Source organism: Anas platyrhynchos, chromosome 3 (genome assembly GCF_047663525.1).
Source record: "Anas platyrhynchos isolate ZD024472 breed Pekin duck chromosome 3, IASCAAS_PekinDuck_T2T, whole genome shotgun sequence".
Lineage (NCBI taxonomy): Eukaryota > Metazoa > Chordata > Aves > Anseriformes > Anatidae > Anas > Anas platyrhynchos.
Genome location: NC_092589.1, coordinates 101146895 through 101171508, shown reverse-complemented (window position 1 = coordinate 101171508; position 24614 = coordinate 101146895). Strand labels below are relative to the sequence as shown.

At 37.1% G+C, this 24614-nt stretch overlaps 1 protein-coding gene across 8 annotated transcripts in view; it reads right to left on the bottom strand.

Moving 5' to 3' along the window:
• The window catches only part of SNTG2 (syntrophin gamma 2), a 292459-nt gene that overhangs the window by 11732 nt on the left and 256113 nt on the right, over positions 1-24614 (bottom strand). For 7 of the 8 annotated variants that reach the window (XM_072036394.1, XM_072036393.1, XM_072036392.1 and 4 more), the window contains 2 exons: positions 20067-20159; positions 15635-15745 (listed from right to left, as the gene is read on the bottom strand). In XM_072036394.1, the coding sequence (XP_071892495.1) occupies positions 15635-15745; positions 20067-20159 (204 nt within the window). Of the gene's footprint in view, positions 1-5536; positions 7175-15634; positions 15746-20066; positions 20160-24614 lie in introns of those variants that run through there. The other variant, XM_072036391.1, reaches the window with a different exon arrangement.

Here is a 24614-nt window from a genome sequence, read left to right as displayed (position 1 = left end):
AGAAATACACTTAAGAAAGGGCAGAAAAAAAAAAAAAAAAAAAAAAAAGCAACAAGGACAGTGCAGCAGAAAGTGCTCCATGGTAAACACCCTCAAAAAGACTGCAGCCCATTGGGGACCCATGTTGGAGCAGAGGAAATGAGTAGGAAGGAAGGAGCAACAAAGGAATAAAATGAGAATCGAGAAGTGTCAGAAAGAAACCATTGCATCTTAACCCCAACTTCATGTGCCACCTCACCAGAAGGCCTGAGTATATCTTGTAGCAAAGATCGGGGGAAACTTGGAGCAGAGGTCTCTGAACTGGGGAAAAGGGAAAAAAGGTGTTTTTCCTAAGTGTTTAAATGTGATCTTTGTTTCCCAGCACCTGAACCAGTAATTAAATGTCTTAATTAAGTTACATTTTGCAAGATATATTGCAGATGATGATGATGATGACGATTATTATTATTATTATTATTATTATTATTATTATTATTATTATTATTATTATTATTACTATGACAGTAATTTAATTGGTGAATTATTACCCTGTTCTTATTCTGACCCACAAATTTGCTCATTTCTGCTCTTCCCTCCCACTGATGGTGGGGCAAGTAGCTGAGTGGGTGGTCAGCTGCTGGGGGGGGACAGCCCACCGCAGGCACTGTCCATACTCAGGGACCTCCTAACTGAAACTACTGGAAGTACTCCTGAGAATGAAGAGTTACTTACATGAGTAATAGCTTCAGGATCTGCCCAAGCTTTCTAAAGAGGACATTCTGAAGACACCTGCATTAACCACACTTCTGCAACAACTTTGAGTGTTCAAGGAACCAAAGGAGTTAACAGGAATATACCAGAAAATGGACCACTATGATGAATCTCATCTTTCTGTACTACAGTATTTTTAAAAAATACTACAGGTAGTCAGAAACTGTTTTTCTGCTTGTCCAGATGTGCAGTGTTCATTGTTAAGATGTTTGGCATTTGAGAGATTTTGAGAGATTTATTTTTTCATCATGGAATTTTTATTTTTCCAGTATTGCTTACTACTCTACTTCCAATATTGTTGTGATTAAGCACTTCCCTGAAATATATAGCTTTTATATACCTTCTTCTTTATTCTCCTTTTCAACATCTTTATTTTACTTACTTTTTATTATGAGATAGTTGATTCCTTCGGAAGCTAAAGATAATGGGACAGGTGTCCTTGTAAACATCTGGTATATGAACATTTGGTGTATGAACATACTGTGAAGTAAGTAACAGCCATAGTGATAGATACCTTTATTATTTTTAATAAATATTTTATGTCTCTTTGTTATATGATCGTAATCATACTGTCTCCTCTTCTGTGGCAGTAAAGTATTACCAGAATACGAGGTCATTTTGTACATCTCCACAGAAGGCAGATAATGACTAACTCAGGTGCTGATACACAACAAGTAATACTGTGATTTCATTACGGGAAAGCAACTTGTAAGCATTTGGCAAGATTCATAAGCCAGACTAACTATGTTCACATAAAATATGTGAATTATTTTAGCCATATTTCTTTGCTTCTGCTTGGTAGATTCCCCAGTTTAAGTGTACTATACTTTGTTTTTTAAAAAAAGTTGTACTTGGCTCAGTAGAAATAAAACCAATCTGGATGTTTTAAGTAAATAAATAAATAAATAAATAATAAATAAATAAACAAATAAATAAATAAAGTAAATAAATAGTCTGGTGTGATACAGGATACAATGTTCAATCTAAATACAGGAAAAACTGCTTGATTTCCCAAATGCTAATAAGAGTTTTCATAGGACAAATGTGGTCTCCAAGAGCCTGAATGAAATTAACTCATTGGGGATTTCAAATTATTTAAAAAACAAACAAACACTTTTTTTTATAAATAAAACGATCAAAAATAGAGGTTTATTGTTCATTTTTCAATACTGACTAGGCTACAGGCAGGAGAACACAAATTGTAGACTCTTATTCTACCTCACATTCTGCAGAATAAAACGAAGTTGATATTTGCCTTTTTACTGTGTCATTCAGGAAATAGCCAGGGATTCTGGTGGAATTATGAAGCAAACAGGATCAGACACATGGAAAATAAAAAGGTGGAAGAAGGAGAAGGTGGCAACAGACTTTCAATATTTGAAGACTCTAGTTCATGATGAAGATGAGTACATATATTTTTTCAAACAATTGTGCACTGTTTCCTTACAAGCTCAGGCACATATAGTTTATTGTCTCAGGGATTTTATTTTCCACTAAACAAATCTATTATTCTCAGACAAATGTAATTTTCTTTTACTGTCTATTTTCTCCAGCATATTGTGGCAATAAGCAATATTACCGTACAACAAGAGTAATGGGATCATATTCAGCATGCTTCCAGGATATGCTCATAATACCATGATACCCATGGTATCATGGCCTTACAAGTGCCTTTTGCACTATAAAGGCCTTACAAATGCCTTCATGCTCAATGAAACATCCAAGAAAGCTACAGAAAAGTCCTCCTCAGACACAGTAACCTTTGGACAGAATAAGTTTTGGAAGCAAGCACTCAGAGATTGTTCTCTCAGTGCACACATAAGCCTGGGAGAACAATGCTTTCATCCCCTAAATCCTATACAGAATATGTAAGCATAGATATTTGGATGTATATAATAATTTGTGTTTAGTCGTTCATTATCAGACAAAAAAATTTTAACTTTCCAGAATCTTGAATCACAAGAGTTTTGTAATTCTACAGCTTTGAGAATTTGTTAACATAAATGAAGTGACTCCCCTATCCCGTCAAAAATTTTTGAAGTTTTCCTACAGCTTTTGAAGTAAAAATAGGTGAATTCAGACACTATGCACAGGCCATTTTTCATTTGAATTAATAAGCCATTATAAACAGATTACTATAATTGGATCTCTTACACAATGTGCCTCTGCAATATTTCCTTGCTTATTTTCCTTCCATGCAATGGGAGAACATTTTAGTTTTTATGAGTAGATTTTGAAGAAATATGTATTGCAATAAAAGTCAGATATTCTTTTATCTGAAAGCAGCTAACAAAGGAGAATAAATTAGAGATGCATGACAAAAATTAAGGAATCTTAAACATTGCATCTTGATTAAATCAAGGTTTAGGGAGGTGTGCTGTTATTCATCTTTCATTGCTCTTTACTACAAAATTCTGCTTTCTGAGTATATCATTCAATGGATTTGAAACGCAATGCAAACTGCTAGGTGAATTCCCACTACTTCCAATCTCTAGTCAACCAGCACAAATTTATCAAAATGTATTCTGGAAAATGTTGCTACCTGCAACATCTAATTGTAAAAAAGTTCATAAACCCTTACGCCTTTAAATGCTGCACTTGGTTGCTTCTGTGTGAGCAAATAAATATACCTTAACTGGAGTAAAACAATCTGTCAATTATAGAAGTTCTCTTAATTGTGTTAAACAACTATGGATCCCCCTGTACTTAATGGGAATTAAACTGAAATTAAATTAAATGGAAATTATATGGAAATTATGGACACTTGGAAAGTAAATTTCCATAAATTTCCATTTATATGGAAATCTTGGACTCTTCCAAGATTCTAAATAATAACAAACACAAAACACCCTATAATCTTATGAAAACAATAGAGGCATAAGCCAACACAACCAATGAGCAGGCTGTGCAATTTATTATGATTCATATCTAGTTAAATAATAATAATAATAAAAAGATAACATCAAGGGAAGTGGCAAAACTCTCTCAAACTTGTTTTTGTGTACTTGCTAGTTAATAGGTTAAGAAATAATTGCCCTAAAAGAAGAAAAATCTCTTGAGAACTTATATCAAACCAAGCACTTCAGTAATGTGTAATAATTGGCATTCAGTTGCTGAAGTATTCATTTGGGCCTCACACTCAACATTAGATCTCATTGTAGAAGAAAAATGAAGCGTAAGTGTTGGTTAAAATCCTTTGAGCAATTTAGACCATGTAATCTTTGTTCTGATTTTTTGGAGGCATAAAGAAACCACTTCTATTTTGATTGATAGATATGGTCATAAAGAAACTTTTCTTAAAACATTTTATTGTTATTTTATTTGTATTTTATTGACAATATATGTCTATCATAAACATTAATATAAAATTAATGTAAACACTCAGAAAAAAAGTAGTGCCATTATTTAACTCCCTTTGTATTAAGTTTTACACAACTAAAATCTAGCATACACATAGGACTTTTAATAAATGCAACTCTGTATAAAATGCTATAGAATAATGTATATATTCTCAGCTTAAGTCAAAGTTTAAATCTCTTGAATTATAATATTTAAAAACAATAAATTATAAAATACAAAAGCACTCACATTAGTCTTAGATTTTTTCCAAAATTAACGGAACTCATCCAACAATTTCACCTCAGGTTCTGACTGATTCATTCTGACATTCAACATATTGAGTGTCTGAAGCTAAAAGAGCTCAGAGCCTTTTACAAAGCTTTTCATTTCCTTACTGCAAATATATTCACTTCTAAGCTGTACATATTTATCAAGAAAAACAATTAGAGATAGCTAACACAGACTGTAGGCAGGATTTCAGACTGCTCTAACAATATTATGTGAAGAGTTTTTGGATAAGAAAAGAGGAGAGATAGGAATGTGTCATCAGTGGGAGTCAATCCAATTCCCCTACTGCACAGTGCTCATTGATTCTATCAGAGTACAGACCAAACTGCAGCAGTCCCTCCCGTGTACCTCAGAATTTTGTCTAATCTGTTAAAATTAATCTTTTTGATACTTACAATATTATCTTATTTCTATATAATATAATTTACATGCAGTTGAAAGAGAAAAAGCATTGCCAAACCTGTGTTTTAAGTGAAGACAGCACTCTGTTTTCTCCAGATAACGCTGCAGGTCCCTCAGAAGGATTACTTTTAAGAGCGGTACTGTTTTTAGAAGTTGTTATAGAACAAGGTAGCATATGAGCTTTATACATGTAATTTAACAGTTAGCTCACTTCCCTCATGTTCTCTAACATCTTCACTATTTTATATTGTTTTCTATTAGGGTGAGATCATGGAGGAGTATACGAAGAGAGAAGAACTCTGAAAGTATTCTGTTGCAGGGCTCTGATATGGTCAACTGCGGTAGACTGTGTTAGATATGGTCATCAGAGAAGTAATGTTCACCCTGAGGCCTGAGAAATCCAATTAATCACAGGAGTATTTGACACAGTAGGACATAAATGAGGGTGGGGATGTGGTGCTTTGTCCCTGAGAGACACTTGATGTCTGCACTGGCTGCCTTCACAACCTTGAAGCTGTCTAGCAAGGGGCAGTCGTGTATATCCAGAACAGGTGTTGGGGTACAGGTTTGTGCCCCAATTTGAGGATGGAGTTAGCTCAGAGAACTGGTGTTCTGGTGGTGAATATATTCTTGGATGAAGATTACAACAGGGAAAGGGGAAGAGGATTCCAGCCAGGCAGATAACTGAGTTATCTGCCCTGCATCATCTAACTCCACCTATCTGCTTGCTTGCCTCATCTGTGACTGCTGTATTGTGTTTTGTTTTTTTTTTCCCTTAATTACAATTGTCTATTTTATGTGTATTTAGAAGAATCTCTGCATGTCTAATATTTCAATAATCAAGGCTATTTCATTTTTCTATATGCATCCTAATAAGCAGTTAAGTACAGCAAAGGCACTGGAAGGAAGACAGCAAGCAAGGAAGAGCATAAAAGATTGGATTAAAGCAGTGGGAAGACAAGACTACAAAACTGCCTGCTGGTACTGAGAATATAAAATATGTGCACGCTGCACTGACCTTGATCATTGTACGTGCACAGCCAAGTAAGAAAAATGTATGTTCTTGCTTTGCCCACCCACCTATAACAGTTGGATATATGATATATCATAAAGACTTTAACAGGCCTGTTGCATCACTACCACACACACACTTAAGTTTATTGATTACTTCTGAGAGATGTTGAATCACTATTTGAACAAGATATGAGCCTGTATTGTGTAAAGGCTCTATCTGTCAGCGTCTACATTTTCTGCACCTGTGCATTTCATGACTTCTTTAAGGACACTGGTGAGTCTTAGTGTTTATTAATTGTTGACATGAGTACAACTGTTACCACTGCATTCTTCAGCATGTTATTTCATTCTTTTTGATTGAAATGCTAACCATTCTTTTTTTTGGAAAGTAAAACAAAACAAAACAAAAACAACAACAAAAACATATCTAGGTTTAAACTGTAGTCCTCGTGGGAGTCAAAACAGAACAAGAAATTCTAAATTCAGTTCTAAATTTTAGCATGTATACCACAGCTTAGTTGCCATATAATGGTTGAAAAGAACAAATGTGTTAGTACTGTGCAGCTTAAAACAGTTATAAACAGGCAAAAATAAATTGTTGGCTACGGAATGAGGTATGAAAGCTTGTTCAGCTGTAAATTTTTATTTAAAACTCTTTGTGAATATTTGTGACTATCATTTACACACACACACATGCAAATTAAAATGGTGCTCTTACCTTGTAAGCATAAGAACTAGATCCATGGTGCCAAAATCAATGCCAGATAAATTGCAACTCTATCTATGAATCGTACTTAAGTTTTTTAAGTGTTCTACAGGGACCAGGAAGAATCAGATGACTTTTCAGTGTCAGCTTCAGTGATTCCGACTGCCACTGTCTACTGTCAAATCTGGAACACGTTTAAATGTGGCATTGGCAGATGCAAACTTTACTAATGCATAAGAAACGCATCTGAAAAGTTGTTCTGAAGATGCTTGTCTAGGAGCAGGCAACTAAATTCACTCCTTCCAGAAAATATTAAAATTAATTTCCAACAGCAATCAGACTGTCCAATACTCTCAAATGGGTAAAGTCTTAACTGATATCCATCATAATCTTGCAAATGTTTTTCAAGCTCTCAAGATGTTCAGTAGTAAACTGCCAGACTTCAGCAAGAAAAGACCCATATTAATAAAAAAACAGAAGGGCTTGAGTGCTAGATTATGGTTTATTGATGCTAGAGATTAATGTTGCTATAAAGAGAGAGCTTTACTTGTACTCTCTTTAATATCCCGTATCTCTCAACTAATGTGGAATACATTTCCTCTCAGGTGCATATAGTAAATCTAAAGACAGAAGCACAGTTGCTGACTTGTCCTTGATCACTCTTCTGAAATTCTCCTGTTTTAAATAAAATGAATTTAAATAAATGAATATGGCTCACAACAGACTAGTGAAAATATGATTTATTTTTGTATTCTTTCTTCAATTAAATATTTGTGACCAAGTTGGTAAAAGAGGAAATGTAGTGAAGAAAGATAAATAAGGTCTCTTTCCTTTCTCAGTGTGAATGAATTGCTAAAATATAATTCCATTTTTCTTTTCAACAGAGGATAGAAAAAAAACAAGATGAGAAAAAAATGCTTATATGGCTCAATTAAAATATGCCTGGAAAAAAAAAAAGATCTTAGCTTCCAGGTAGCTAGAGTTAAAACATGAATGCAATCTTAGAAATATTAATAACTCTTTTTTTTTTTTTTTAAAGCAAGTGTACTTGCCATGTAGACTCAGAATATCTAACGTTATTGACATTACTTGGAACTTTTTCTGTACTAGACCATGTGTTCAGGTATGTAAGTTATATACAACTTTGCCAAATATAAAATGTTTTGGCCGATATTTACTATGCCAGCAACAAAATTACTCTTCAAAAGAAAACTTTAGGCAAAATTCCTGAGACTTTAAAATTTGGCAGGAAGATGAGATTTGCATCAGAGGTTGTTTTTTATTATTCCTGTGTAATCTATCCAAATTTGTTAACTGGAAAATTTACTTGCCAAGATATTATTTTTGCTGAGCATGCTCCAGCTTCAAACCTTCACCAGACAGGAAATTAAAGGAGTGTGACTCTTGATCAGGAAAATTTGGGTATTTTATATTCTTCTATTTTTTCAAGCAACTGATGGAACCTACTTTTTAAATTGCTTTTTCAGTTTCTCAATTGATTTTATGGTAACTTTGGTTCTATTTACCAAAATTACTTATGAGAATATCACATAAAAGTTGAATAAAATCGAGACAAATCATGACTATTGTTTCCTCCCACAGCAGTTATCCTGTCAAAAAATGGAAATGAGGCAACTTTAATAGAATCTCATTTCAAAAATCTACCTTACTTCCTACAATTCTGTTATTTCCTCTATAATTATGTAATTACAAATTGTTTGTTCAATAATCTTTGTGTTTATTTAATAATGTTGTATTTTTCTACTATCAAATTGAGGCTGACTGGTCTATATGTTTCTACATCTCCCCTTGGTCCTTTAAAGAAAAAAAATTATCTTTCTGTCATTTTACTTATTTACCTGGACTTCTCAAACACAACTTCCACTGCCTCCTAGTGTGAAAACTATCATTTAAAAATACTCCAACCATTTTCCCTCCATATTCTGGCTTTTCTTTATAACCCCTTGTAATGTGGGATGTAATTTTTTTCTTTTTTTTTTTTGATAACTGAAGCAAACAAAAAAAGCACAGAATGTACCCTTCTCATCTGCTATTTGCTCAGTTTATGCAGTAAGCTATGAATTATTATTTGCTTTCGTGACTTCAGCTCTCCCCTGCTACTAAAATATTCATAGATTCTTCTTATGTTTTTTTTTTTTCTTCTTAATTTTTCACTGTTAAGAAAATACAAAAGCAAGCATTTTACACAGAAACATTTGACATGTAACAGGTCTGTGTTGTCTCACCTCTGTGTCTGGCAAGATTATGGAACAATCCTCCTGGAAACCATGCTAAAACACAAGGAAAATAACGAGGCAATTGATGATGGCCAACATGGCTTCACTAAGGGCAGATCGTGCTTGACAAATCTGGTGCCTTTATATGATGGAGTTACAGCATTGGTGGATAGGGGAAGAGCAACTGACATCATCTACCTGGACTTCTGCAAAGCATTCAACCCTGTCCCCCAAGATATCTTTGTCTCTAAATTGGAGAGACATGGATTTGATGGATGGATGGACCAGTCAGTGGGTAAGGAATTGGCTGGATGGTCGCACTCAAAGAGTTGTCAATGGCTCAACGTCCAAGTGGATATCAGTAAAGAGTATTCCTCGGGGGTCAGTATTGAGACCAGATCTGTTTAACAATTTTTTCAGTGACATGGACAGTGATACTGAGTACACCCTCAGCAAGTTTGCTGATGACACCAAGCTTTGTGGTGTGGCCAAACCTGCTGGAGGGAAAGGATGCCATCCAGAGGGACCGGAACAGCTTGAGAGGTGAGGCTGTGTGAACCTTGTGAAGTTCAGCAAGGCAAAGTGCAAGGTCTACATATAGTCTGGGGCAATCCCAAGCACAAATACAGACTGGGCGGAGAATGGATTGAGAGCAGCCCAGAGGATAAGGACCTGGGGGTGTGCTGGTTGATAAGAAGCTCAACACAAGCCATTAACGTGTGCTTGCTGCCCAGAAAGGCAACCGTATCCTGGGCTGCATCAAAAGAAGTGTGGCCAGCAGGTCGAGGGATGTGACTCTCCCCCTCTGCTTTCTCTTCTGTGAGAAGGTGGAGACCTGGAGCACTGTGTTCACCTCTGGGGCCCACAGCATAAGAAAGGCATAGATCTGTTAGAGCAGGTCCGGGGGGAGGGTGGGCCACGAAGATGATCAGAGGGCTAGAGCACTTCTACAAAGACCGGCTGAGGGAACTGGGGTTATTTGGCCTAGACAATAGAAGGTTCCAGGGAGTCACTACAGCAGCCTTCCAGTACCTAAAATGTAGCAGCCTTCCAGTACCTATAGGAAAGTTGGGGAGAAACTCTTTGTCAGGGATTGTAGTGATAGTGCAAGGAGTAATGGCTTTAAAGACAGAAGATTTAGATTAGATACAAGGAAGAAATTCTTCACTCAGGGGATGGTGAGGCACTGGCACAGGCTGCCCAGAGAAGCTATGGATGCCCCATCCCTGGGAGTGTTCAAGGCCGGCTTGGAAGAGGTTCTGAGCAACGTGGTCAAGTGCAAGGTGTTTCTGCCTTTCACAAACAGAGAAGGACTGGTGGAGGATGTGATTGTCGGGAACAGTCTTGGGCAGAGTGACCACGAAATGGTGGAGTTCTCTATTCTTGGCGGGGCCAGGAAGGGAACCAGTAAAACCACTGTATTGGACTTTCGGAGGGCTGACTTTAGGCTGCTCAGGACACTGGTTGGTGGAGTCCCATGGGAGGCGGTTCTGAAGGGCAGAGGGGTTCAGGAAGGCTGGGTGCTATTCAAGAGGCAAATCCTAATGGCACAGGAGCGGTCTATCCCCATGTGCCCAAAGATGAGCCACCGGGGAAGACGACCAGCCTGGCTCAACAGAGAATTGTGGCTTGAGCTTAGGAGGAAAAAGAGGGTTTATAATCTTTGGAAAATTGGGCAGGCCACTAGGGAGGACTATAAGGATGTAGCGAGGCTGTGCAGGGACAAAATTAGGAAGGCCAAAGCTCATCTGGAGCTCAAGCTGGCTACTGCCGTTAAAGATAACAAAAAACGCTTTTATAAATACATCAACACAAAAAGGAGGACTAAGGAGAATCTCCATCCTTTACTGGATGCGGGGGGAAACTTAGTTACAAGAGATGAGGAAAAGGCGGAGGTGCTCAATGCCTTCTTTGCCTCAGTCTTTAGTGGTAAAACCGGTTGCTCTCTGGATACCCAGTACCCAGAACTGGTGGAAGGGGACGGGGAGCAGGATGTGGCCCTCACCATCCACGAAGAACTGGTTGGTGACCTGCTACGGCACTTGGATGTGCACAAGTCGATGGGGCCGGATGGGATCCACCCAAGAGTACTGAGAGAACTGGCAGAGGAGCTGGCCAAGCCCCTATCCATCATTTATCAGCAGTCCTGGCTATCGGGGGAGGTCCCAGCTGACTGGCGGCTAGCAAACGTGACGCCCATCTACAAGAAGGGCCGGAGGGCAGACCCGGGGAACTACAGGCCGGTCAGTTTGACCTCAGTACCAGGGAAGCTCATGGAGCAGATCCTCTTGGGAGTCATCATGCGGCACTTGAAGGGCAAGCAGGCGATCAGGCCCAGTCAGCATGGGTTTATGGAAGGCAGATCCTGCTTGACGAACCTGATCTCCTTCTATGACAAAGTGACGCGCTGGGTGGACGAGGGAAAGGCTGTGGATGTGGTCTACCTTGACTTCAGCAAGGCTTTTGACACCGTTTCCCACAGCATTCTCCTCAAGAAACTGGCTGCTCTTGGCTTGGACTGGCGCACGCTTCGTTGGGTTAGAAACTGGCTGGATAGCCGGGCCCAGAGAGTTGTGGTAAATGGAGCCAAGTCCAGTTGGAGGCCAGTCACTAGTGGCGTCCCCCAGGGCTCGGTGCTGGGGCCGGTCCTCTTTAACATCTTCATCAATGATCTGGATGAGGGCATTGAGTGCACCCTCAGTAAGTTTGCAGATGACACCAAGCTAGGTGCGTGTGTCGATCTGCTTGAGGGTAGGAAGGCTCTGCAGGAGGATCTGGATAGGCTGCACCGATGGGCTGAGGTCAACTGTATGAAGTTTAACAAGGCCAAGTGCCGGGTCCTGCACCTGGGGCGCAATAACCCCAAGAAGAGCTACAGGCTGGGAGAGGAATGGCTGGAGAGCTGCCAGGCAGAGAAGGACCTGGGAGTGATGGTGGACAGTCGGCTGAATATGAGCCAGCAGTGTGCTCAGGTGGCCAAGAAGGCCAACGGCATCCTGGCTTGTATCAGAAACACTGTGACCAGCAGGGCTAGGGAGGTGATCGTCCCCCTGTACTCGGCTCTGGTGAGGCCGCACCTCGAGTACTGTGTTCAGTTCTGGGCCCCTCGCTACAAGAAGGACATCGAGGTGCTTGAGCGGGTCCAGAGAAGGGCGACGAAGCTGGTGAGGGGCCTGGAGAGCAAGTCCTATGAGGAGCGGCTGAAGGAGCTGGGCTTGTTCAGCCTAGAAAAAAGGAGGCTCAGGGGTGACCTTATCACTCTGTATAAGTATATTAAAGGAGGCTCTAGCGAGATGGGGGTTGGCCTGTTCTCCCATGTGCCTGGTGACAGGACGAGGGGGAATGGGCTAAAGTTGCGCCAGGGGAGTTTTAGGTTAGATGTTAGGAAGAATTTCTTTACTGAAAGGGTTGTTAGACATTGGAACAGGCTGCCCAGGGAGGTGGTTGAGTCACCATCCCTGGAAGTCTTCAAAAGACGTTTAGATGTAGAACTTAGGGATATGGTTTAGTGGGGACTGTTAGTGTTAGGTCAGAGGTTGGACTCGATGATCTTGAGGTCTCTTCCAACCTAGAGATTCTGTGATTCTGTGATTCTGTGCCTATGGCAGGGTGATTGGAATTAGATGATCTTTAAGGTCCCTTCCAACCTAAGTCATTCTGTGAATCTGTGTGTAATGAATATGTTCCATTTGGCTGAAGAGGTTTAAGAGCCCCTTGCCAAAGGGACATGAAAGGGCATCTGCAGCTCAAATAATTAAAAACTTCTGATTCAAGGAAGAGCACACAGACATATAAACTACATATTAATGCCATGGTCCAGGAACACTTCATAACTAGTCTTCCTCCCCCTCCTTTCAAAATAGCTGCAAAGCTACTCCTTCATAGAAAAACATTTACATGCTATGCTGCAAACAGATTTTTTAAGAGCTTTAAAAACAAATATCTGATTTCCTAAACAAATAACATGCTGAAATTACATAGGTACACACTTGTGCAATTTTCACATTTGTTGAAGTGGTGGATACCTCGAAGGAGCTGAATTTCTAGAATTGTATTACAAGTTGCTGATGTGACACATTGGGAGGTCCTGGCACCACCCCATGCTGAAGTGAAGGCAGGAGGATCACTGTCCTTTCCTGCCCTGACCAACAACTGGGGTAGGGGTCACTTGGCCACCCATTGAATATGGGTTGTCTAAATAGTTAATACGCACATACCTGCAAACTATCTGCAACAATTGCTTTTTTCCCATTATCAGGCATTCTGCTGACTTTGCAGGGGTTTCAAGGATTTGAAGTGGTATTATTGGAAGTATTAAAGGAAGATTAAGTACAGAGAAGTATTGAAATGGGAAAGTACAAGGGGAAGTTGTAGGGAATATGAAGGACCTGAAGAAGAAACAACTGACAGGAATCTAATACTTATTAGTGCCTTTGAATTGAAAAAAAAAAAAAAAGGAAAAATATATTGTTCTTCACCTAAAACTGAAGTGCACAGGAAGAAGCACTTTGCTCAAAATTTGTAGGAGAAAAAATACCATCTCTAGCTAGTAACCAAGATGCAAAAATGGAATTTCCAAATGTGATTTTTTTTTTCCCAAAGAATTTATAAGCATATAGAACTCAATGTAATCTGGAAAAATTTTTTGCAAACTTAATGCTACTGATTACTGCCAAGTGAACATAAGTCATCTGTATCAAGCTTTATTTCACATGTAGTGGAAATGAAATTTCTAGTATTTGATGACATTTTCTATTCCTGATTATTGGCTGCATTTTACCATACAGTAACATCTGGCTTTTTCAGTACACTAAGCTGAGGCAGTTACTGCAGTATGTACTATGAGTATTAGAGATGCTTATTTCATGATTACTCTCTAATTCCGAAGTCTAAGAAATAATACCATTTAGAAGTGTAGGGACATATACTTGACCCCAAGCAGAGCTACAGGCTGGGAGATGAGTGGTTAGAAAGCTGCCTGGCAGAGAAGTACCTGGGAGTATTGGTTGATAGTCAGCTGAATATGAGCCAGCAGTGTGCTCAGGTGGCCAAGAAGGCCAACAGCATCCTGGCTTGTATAAGAAACAGTGTGGCCAGCAGGGGTAGGGAAGTGATTGTCCCCCTTTACTCAGCTCTGGTGAAGCCGCACCTCGAGTACTGTGTTCAGTTTTGGGCCCCTTGCTACAAGAAGGACATCAAGGTGCTTGAGCGAGTCCAGAAAATGGCAACAAAGCTGGTGAGGGGTCTAGAGAACAAGTGTTATGAAGAGCAGCTGAGGGAGCTGGGATTGGTCAGCCTGGAGAAGAGGAGGCTCAGGGGCGACCTTATTGCTCTCTACAGGTACCTTAAAGGAGGCTGTAGTGAGGTGGGGGTTGGTCTGTTCTCCCACGTGCCTGGTGACAGGACGAGGGGGAATGGACTAAAGTTGCACCAGGGGAGATTTAGGTTGGATGTTAGGAAGAACTTATTTACTGAAAGGGTTGTCAGGCATTGGAATGGGCTGCCCAGGGAAGTGGTTGAATCATCATCCCTGGAGGTCTTTAAAAGACGTTTAAATGTACAGCTTAGTGATATGGTTTAGTGGAGGACTTCTTAGTGTTAGGTCAGGGGTTGGACTCAGTGATCTTGGTGATCTCTTCCAACCTAGATGATTCTGTGAAAATATATGAACCAAGTATCTGGAGCAGGGAGGCTGCATAGTTCTAGCACAGTCCAATTTAATGTGAATCTTAATGAGAATAGAAAATCTTAAAGGATAGGTAAAGATATTATCTGTTCTACCTTTGTGATATGGTCATTACAGCAAATTTTCACTTTATAGATCATTTTAATCAGTATAACTCCAGGTAATAGTATTTGAGAGCTTTCATAGATCTTCATGGTTGCTTTTTTGTTTGTTTGTTTGTTTTGTTGTTCATTTGTTTGTTTTTTGATTTTTCTTTGACTTTTGTCCACCAAATCCCAGCTGAACCTCACTCTTTCCTTCCTCTTCTTTGTCATATCAAATCAAAGTTCTCATTCCTTTCATAATGTCATGATTGAATAATTCTGTCTTCACTTATTTATGTTTTATTGAATTATTCTTCACTCTGTTTATTCATCAATGTATTACCTTAGTATTCCATTGCTCCAATTTTCATCCAGTCCTTTAAGTTGTGTGTACAATTGCAAGAAGCTTAGGATCACAGAGGAGAAGCTGAGGCCAGATTCAGGCATTACAGCTACACCTCACAAGGATAATTCAAAGTACAACCCTGAATTAGAAACTGCTGACGTTCAGTTGGGAATCTGAATTCGAAGTTTCACAACCATATCATATTGCCGGAAGCAGAAACAGACACCAGCAGTATCTCATCTATAGTAGTGACTGGCTGTCACCACAACTTAATGCCAGATCCCGCAAAGCACTGAATGCTCCTAAGTCACAGTAGAACCAATAGGTTTCAGGAAGTGCCTGGCCTCTTTTAAGGTTATTTCCTAGTAAAAGTTACACAATATTTTATTTATCTGCATATCTTAAACATATTTGCTTGAAATTGTCTACTATACAGCAGCTTAAAATGTATTTAGTCATTAAATAGTTTTATTTTTCCTTTATCATTGTCAAAAGCAATTTTAAGGTACTGTATGATTACAGGTAGGCTAAACAACTGCACTAAAGAAATCATCTTTCTGATATAGTGAAACACCATCAAAACACAGCTCAGTAACAGACTTGTACAAATACTGCAATAAATTTATAGATGTTATATCACTTTATTTATTGTGGAGTTTCTACAGAATAGGAGAAAAAAAGATAAACTGTGATTTGCAGTTTACCATTTGCAAGTGCAGCAGTAAATGAAATTGATAATTCCATTTCATTTTTTACTAAACTGAGAAGGAATATGTCACTTACCTTTGTCTCAATTTGTTTGGTGTCTAGATTCTGAAAAAGCAGCTTTACTTTCGTTTTCCCATCATCTGAAGAGCCTTTGAGCTGAGAGAATTTAAACCTCCACAGCACGTTCTAAAGAGAAAGAAATTTGATTAAGGACTCTGTTACACACTGTTACCTAGAACTACAGATAAATGATTAATGTTTATGTATTATGATGAAGCATTAGGGCAGTAAACACAGTGCATGATAACAGGCGGTTGCAGAGCAAATAAAATTAACAGTTCTGTATCACATGTGGGAACAAAGGATACAATAATAATACTCACTAATTAAAAATTTACATAGAAATTATCTGAAATGTAAATGTTTCCATTGCCTACATGAAATAATATCAATATCCTTGACAAAAGCTTAGTTTTAAAAAGATCCGTTAGGATATTTGTATCAGTTTCAGTATGAACACAATTCTGCACCATATCTTGATCTGTCATATTTCAGCTGGCTCATCTGCATAATGTAGATAAATGTCTTACATGAATGATGCAAAGCTGAATTCACCTTGGCCAAAAAATGTGTAAAGTGGTTTGAAATCCAAAGATAAATATGAAATAGAGATGCAAAAACTTTATTATTGAATGTGGTCTTGTGAAGTACAAAAAATATGTTCCACAGCTGTTTCTAAAATACATAGGAAATCTAGGATTCTTGGTCTATTTTATGCAGGTTTATGCATGGGATCTTACTACTGCTGGCGTATCACGGATTCACAGGAGTATTTTAATATGTATAGAGATACTTTTCAAAACAAAACAAAACAAAACAAACAACTATCAAATTGCATCCAGACCTTCTGCTGATGTTTCCTTAATACCTACAAAATTAATGAAAATTTCATGTACATGTTGAAACGTGATTCAGTCCCTGGACACTGATGAGAAAAGACAATTTAAATGCTTTAAAGGCTATTTCAAAAGCCTGCCTTTTACAGGCAGGTATATTTTTCAATATACCTGCCTGTAAAATATTTTCTTCATATAGACCAATGCTATACCTTCACTTGTAAATTTTCTGACTTTTTCTCTGTGAATTTTTCCAATATTCTGTAGATAACACTGACTGGATTTGGGGTGGAATAGCTGCTCAGTGAGTCAGATGCAGTTACAGAAGTCCTTTCTACATAAGTTCAGACTATTTTCACTGTCTGAGAGGAGAGGTATTCTGCTAAGTTTTTAACTATTTCTACATATTCTAAATATTAAACTATTTCTACATATTCGAGTCCTGCAACATAGTTAGTAAATTCAAGGGAAGTGTTGGATTATTCCTAATTTAGAATATATAATTTGGAAGAGAGCAGGAGACCTGCTTCCTTCAGATTAGCACTTTGGTAAATTATCTATTCACATTGTTGCCAGCTACTACATTATTATGCCTTGATGCCTTTAATGGTAATTAAATAATTACATTCAACTTGATATATCCTTGTTGCGACTAAATCCCCACTCTTCTGGGTGCTACCAGAACACAGAAAAGAAGAAATATCAGTCTGAGAGATGATTAGAATGATAAAGGAAAAGTAGAGGTTTTGTATTTGTGTCATTAGCCAATGATTTTCCTTTTTTAGTGGATATGGCAACACTTGAATTAATGACAACTGGTAAGCGTGATAATCTATACATTGAATGATGCAAGCCTCACAAATTTCAATTATTTTTTTGTCTGTGTGATCTTTAGAACCCTACTCATCGTTTGAGAAGGAATACCCTATGCACAAACAAAACAAAATATGTTTATGCATTTGTTTATACAAATAAAAAGGTATGAAAAGCCTTACTTCATCTCCTGGTTCCCTGCAGACACAAACATCATTGGCTTCTTAGATTTCTTAATATAAAGGATGAAAAAAACTCACCCCACCAACAATGCTATGGCATTCTGCTGGTGCTTAAAATTCATGAACAAATTTTAACTGGGTCCAGAGGGCCTAATTAGATCACCTGAAAGGTATTCTTAAATAGGTTTGGATCTAAATAGGATAGAGGAATGTTCACTATATACTATAATTGCTTAGATGGGGATGAAACACAAACAATTTAGCAATAATAGGCATTGCTGAAGTCAATAGTTGACACTGAGTGGAAAAGAGAAATAGATGGCTCTGGAAAGAAGAAAATGCACACTTGGGGATCCCTTTATTTTGGATAAGCGGCTGGAGGCATGGGATAGGGAAGATGAACCAACTAAGCCAACAGATAAAGAAAATCTCTACGACAAAGCAGCAGCAGGATGCAATGGTATCTCTGTGATGGGCCCCAAATGGTATATCTGAATGAGTTACGTCCATGATGACCATAGAATAGACTATGTATGTAATGAAGCAATTATATCAAACATGTTTGAGAATCCCCCAAAACTGTTCTAATGAAGAGTTTTCTAAAAGATGCATAAACTCCTAAGGAAAAGTTCTTGCCCTTTCTATTTTGTCATTTGTAATGTGGAAAGCCTCTTTACATCCCTTTAAAGACTGTAGTAAAGAACACTTTTTAATGAGTGCATGAACTGTTTGCCCCAAATTTGAGATCCACCTTAGAGTTTTAGGTCAGACCAGATGAATGTGCTTCATTTTAATAAGCCTCTATGAGTACCTGCTGTGCTTTAAGTGATTTTTTTTTTTTTTTTATTTTGCATCAATAGATGACCTTAATTTGAAGTTCATTGTCTAGATGAGAAAATATTTATTTTCAGCAAAATTTTTGTGTCCCTAATGAACTGCTAACTACTTGACCACTTCAACAAATTAGTCAGTCTTGGTAAGAAATATTCTAAAAAGACTGATTGTGTAGCAACACCGTCAACTTCAGACGACCATTATGGACAGTACGAATGAACAGTGGAAGCTGCCCATTACTGCCTCACACAGGCTTGAGGATACAAAGCAGGTCCATCTCTCATAGACATGAACAAGAAACGTGCATGAACTCTCCAGAATTTTTACAGTTTAACAACAGAATTAATATATCTAATGTTATTTTTTTCCCCTTTTAGGTAAGCATCAAAGGTTAATCAAAATCCTCCTCATTATATATACTGTATAGGTGTATATAGCTGTGTATATATATATATATACACCTATAAATGTATATATACCTTTGACATTGGGTCAAAGTCCTACCCTTTCTATAGGTAATACCTTGGTTCTACTGAACACAGTAGGAATGAGATTTTAGTTATGATACATTTACTGATCTTTTGAAAAGGAGTGTCAATAGATTTTATTCTTTATTTTTTTAAAGGTGGGAGTACACTAAATCAACCTTCACATTTAAAAGAAACATCTTCAATAGTCTAAACTAATGAGATGATTACCATCTATACTTCCCCTGTGACTACATGCAAAATGTGCTATGCAGAGCATTAATTTCAGAATGCAGTATCACCAAAGACAAAGAAGAATATGGAAACATATTTTCAGAATTATTATGCTACTCATAGGACATGTAAGGCAACTAGTCTAAATTTTCAAATAATAATAATCTTGGTCATTATTTCACTGCATAGGGATCTCAATAAACTTGTACATTTTTGCCAAAATACCAAAAAAGCCAACACACGAAAACTAGGTAAGGTATTAATGTTTCAAAATGCAGTATCTTTCATCTTAATTTAGAATAACTGATTAGCATATATTATAAAAATCATTTTGGTTTGGATTTGAAGATCATATTTTACAGGACAGATTTTCTACTGTACAGCTCTATTAAGGTGGAAACATTTTTTTTTATGTAAGTTTGCTTTTACTGGCAAATAAATTTATAAATTTAGTTAGAATCACTTCAAATTATATTTAAAATAGTAGGATTATAGATATGGTTTTGAAATTGGAACATGCCATAAAGCATTCCCTATAGTCGCTTTATATAGCCACTCAATTTTTCAAGGTAAGTGAATTTAATCATATAGATTGGCTTTAAAACGCATTTGCCCTTGTTCTGTTTAGTTTAGATATAGCCTAAATATCTTATGATGGAAGAATAATTCATTCTATTTTATATCTGTAGCTTCAAAATAAATAGAACCAGGTGAAAGTTCAATATTTTTCATAGCTGGTAATCTGTTCAAAATCTTGAAGTTTCTCTGTTACTAAGAAACCAAGTTCTCTGCTATATATAACCTTCTTTTTTATTGCTTGGAAAGGAAATTACTTTTTTTTTTATATCTTTCTCCAATATCTATCTTTACATGCTATGGCACAAGTAGATAATCCTTTTCTAGTCTCAAACTAGAGACTAGAAAAGCATTTTGGAGGTGCTTTAAAAATAAAAAGCACATTATATTTGAGGAAAAAATACTCCACATCAATATAAATATATGGTTACTGATAACTTCAAGAACAGTAGAATAAAGCAGTTATGTTTTCTTTGTGTTTTTTTTTTTTTTTTTTCCATCTTACCTTTGTTTTACTGTCAAAACAGGTAAATCCCAGAGCAAAGTCGACAGTGAAACATAGGGTATCGCCTTGCCAACTGCACATATATGTTTTAGACTGGGAAAAAACAAAACAAAACAAAACAAAACAAAAACAACCACACATGAATTTTAGGAGAGCAACCATCATCTCAATTTATCACATAAAAATAATACTTCATATGATTTTGTGTGTGTGAGAAGACACTCATCTAGTAGCACTGGTACTTGCCTTATCGCATCTTAAAATTGTCAAAAAATTCTGACTAAGTTTGTATGAGATCTGTAAGCTAGAGATGAACTGGAGATCTTCTTTATATCAAATCACTCTTCTGCAAAATAAAGACAACGTTCTTGAAAGCCATTCCTTACCAAATGCAACAGAAAACAAAGTACAATCTGACTATTTTAAAGCTATTGGAGAACTGCATGGACCGCACCTATTAACGACTTCTCACATCTTCTCCAGTAAATACGGGGGTAACACTGCCTAAATGTTTAATGATTGCAGTCTAATTATGAAAGAACTGTCTGTCTACTTGATCTCTCTGCTTGATGTAAAGTTTGAAGACAGTCTTTTACTTTGCAACGTCTTCAGTTGTAAACTTGGCTCACATGTTATTGACACACCATGACGGTTCATATTGTTTAAAACAATTTAGCAATTACAATAAATAACTACTACTCATTATTTAGCACTGCTACTTGTTAGATACATAGCCAGTGCTATATATATGCCAATTCTTCAATCTCTTTTCAATCTTCAATCTCCCTTAAGAGGGAGTACAAAAATTCTGTTTTATTAAAAAAAACAACCAGCCAAAGAACCAACACACCAAGAAGTTTTTGTTTTAACTTCTGAAAAAAATTTACATCAAAAAATCAATTAATGCTCTTTGCATGCATTTTTAAAGGCTTTGGTCTCTCCTAGATTCTGAACGTATGACAAAGTATGCTGCTGATGTAATATGACAGAACTTAATGAGATTCACATTAAAGTAAATGGCAAAAAGCCCACTGCCTTCATCATGAATAGAGGTCAGAATGTGCCTTGAGCCTTTCCTCACCTCACCTTACCAGCCATTTCATGATATATAAATACCCTCAGTCTTTATGATTTTTTTTTTCCCCCAAGGGAGCATTATTTTGCTCTCATTGATATTTCATAAATCACATTGTTGCCTTACCCTTAGACATTTGTTTGCTGGAATTTATTTATTTTTTTAACTGGATAGTTTCTTTAAATGCAGAAACATGGTATTAACACAAGAATTGCCTAAAGAAGATTGCAAGAAGTAATGAAATTGCTAAAGTTGAAAATTGTCCCATGAAGTTGTTCTTCAATTTTTTATTTTTTTTTTGCATAATCTAAAACTTCTGTTTTTAGTAACTGTGAAGTTTTCCTTATTCCACTACTTAAAGAAATACTTAGAGTTACACTAGAGTAAGAATTTCTGAGTTACAGACATGACATTTTGTAAAGGATTTTGAAAGGGCTGGGAATGAATTTCATTTATTAGTACAGACTAGTATTATAATCAACTGAACAATGACAGATGTAAATTATTTCTGAATAAACTATTTTGCTCATTAGTGTTCAAAGATCGTATTATTTGGTATTAAAAAGATTGCAGTGATTGATAATCAATCAGAACACTCTGTAATTTAAATATTTATATATATGCATTTAATATATTTAACTTAAATATTCCCACATTTTATTCAGTAATTGTAAGGTGGTATTAAGCATCAGTCTTAACTTATTCTCTTTTATTATCCAATTTAAATAGTTAAAAAGCTGGGCTCTGACTCACTAATGCAGTTTTGAAAATGTATTAAATTAGATTCCCCCCATGAGTAAACATCTAATTGCTCTGTCACACATGGTGATTATTAAAATGAACTATTTACAAATAATTAGCCCAAACTATTTTACAAATATTAAATATTTGCAAATGGAACTGGTTTAGAAGTGATTTGCAGGCAAACACTAAAGGCAAACAGATTATGCTGCATTTTCAGTGTGATAACCATTACAAATAAAGTTTGTACTTAACCAAAAAAAATAATAATAAAAAAAATAACATTTTCTTTATAACAGAAGTAGTTTGAGTTTTGCCATATAAGAGAGATAACGGCAGGTATTAAATTTAAAAACCTGCCTCTGGCATTTGCTCAGTGACTTTGAACAGGTTCTCAGATAGCTCTAATAAAGACCCCTATCCCCACTTATTCACACTAGTACAGAGCACTATCCCTTCTAATTCTTGTCTTTGGAATAAGCTTCCCATATACTTGCAATTATGTGATCACCCTTGTTTATCTACAGAAGTTGTTTACATAGAGGTTTAACAATAGAAATCTGATCTTAGTTGTCTTCAATGTAATTTTCCAGAAAAACATCTTAGTACGTATCAGCCAGCTCTCTGCAGGTGTTCAACTTGAGAATCCACAGTTTAAGCACCAGCGAGGAAAAATATAGGTTATTTTAAGCAGTCTTCCTTACCAATTGGAAATGAGATTTTTCTTAGCTTAGGTCTAATACTGGTTTATCACAGAGCACTTAGGAATTGTAAATAGCTGAGAACTTACAAGGTATCAATTTAAATTTTGCATTACAATATTTTCCTATCATTAAGCTATACTCAAATAGTCACATTAATTTTCATTAATTTACACAGTTCATGTATATATGAAAGTTCAAAACTGTAGCAAATGTGGCACAGTGACAGCATTTGGCTTGCATTGCTCCAGAGTAGGTGTAAAGTTTTCCAGCTGTAATCTTGGTGTCTCTGATGGCAACTGATTATCATAAAAGCCAGTGGTTACAGAGACTGGGAGTTTAAGCCTGATGAACTTTCTTTAGTAAAAAGAATTAAGCTATTAAAAACAAGGCATCACATCTGAACTGCATCAGGTCAGCAAATTGTAGTATATATCCCAGATCAATTACTTAATCTCTTCCAAGCACAGGTGAAGTGATCTGTAGAATAATCGTTTGTAATGGAAGACAATTACAAAACTCTGTATCTTTTTTTTTTTCCCTTTTTTTTTTTTTCTTTTTCACCCAGGTATCAATATCATAATGCATATATGTGTAACTCATGAAAAGATCATTAAGTTGGCAATATGACTGTCCAAATAAGGGAAGAATGGTGTTTATGACCCATTTCCCAAAGGAATTTGTTAGACTTCCTGTGCCTACTCAGAAACAGGGTGAAAGTGTGACAGCATCATGGTAACAACACACTGTAAATGTAGGCAGCATCAAGCAATACTAACATTATTATGCACTAATTAGCATTATCTCACATGCTGGTATTACCAGGTTTGAGCAGTCCTGAACACACATGCTCTCTGCCTACATCTTGTCCATGCCTTCAGACTGGGTCCTCTTCACCAGCAGCTCATGTGGAAGTGAGCAAGCCTCTCTGTTCCAGCAGCAGTAGGGGAAGGCTAAAAGCTTTTCCTTCTAGATGATGAAATTCCCACCTGTCCTCAGCAAATCACTAATATAAAGCCAAGCCCCTGCCTTTACATAAACTGCAAGCAACTGAGATTCTTAGAGGGGAGTAAGAAGAGTGGGTAGTGTTTCTGTGGGAGGTAGTCCTCGTCAGACAGTCCTGGAAGCTAAATGATGGGAAAAGAGATCCTGTGCTTAGGGGCAGGAGGTGTCAGAGAGAGTAAGTACCCTTCTAATGCAGCCGTCAGAACAAAATGAAGTCCCTATGTTTATCCTAGGGCAAGACTCCAGCCCTGTAAGGAGGTCGCATCTGGACAGCTGTTCATCTTTCATCTCCCAGCTACAAAACTCTTTACACATACACCACACTGCATGTCAGTACAGTTAACTAATTTTCTGATGCTTGGGAAGCTTAGCACTTTTTCCTTTTTATTTTATTTATTTATTTATTTTTTCTATCCACATCACCAGAGAGTCAATTAGCATCTTCCATGACTACACACACATCCTGGAATCTGCAGGAGGTAATTAGCACTGAAGGCTTGGGTCAATTATCTCTTAATAGGAAAAACAGAAAAACTTCTCTAATGCTTATCTTCCATCAGTTTTTAAAGCATGGAGAGAACAGAGGACAAGTTGCTCCAGTACTCCAAAACAAAGACTGGCGTAGCATTCTGTGTAACAATGAGCAGAGACTTTTAAAATACATTCAAGGACGGGCCAATTAATTTCAAAGCTGGCTATTACGATAAACAGTCACAATGACTGTTTCCCTTGGAAAGAGGGAACATGTTTGTGAACAGATCTGGTAACTCAACACGAAGGGCTTTAAATTCCATTCATATGTGTCAGGTTCCTAAGTAAAAAGGTAAGGAAGTGCTAAAAACAGAGAACAAATTCAGAGGAAAAGACAAGACGGTCTTTCTTATTTCCACTCAGACAAGGGTGCAGAAGAATATGCCTCAAATTTCTGTACAGTGAGACACAGAGATGGGGACACAAACAGAACAAGGGATCAGTTCGTGTGTAGGCACTGGCCTATGACATGGTTGGAATGAGGCCACATTGGAG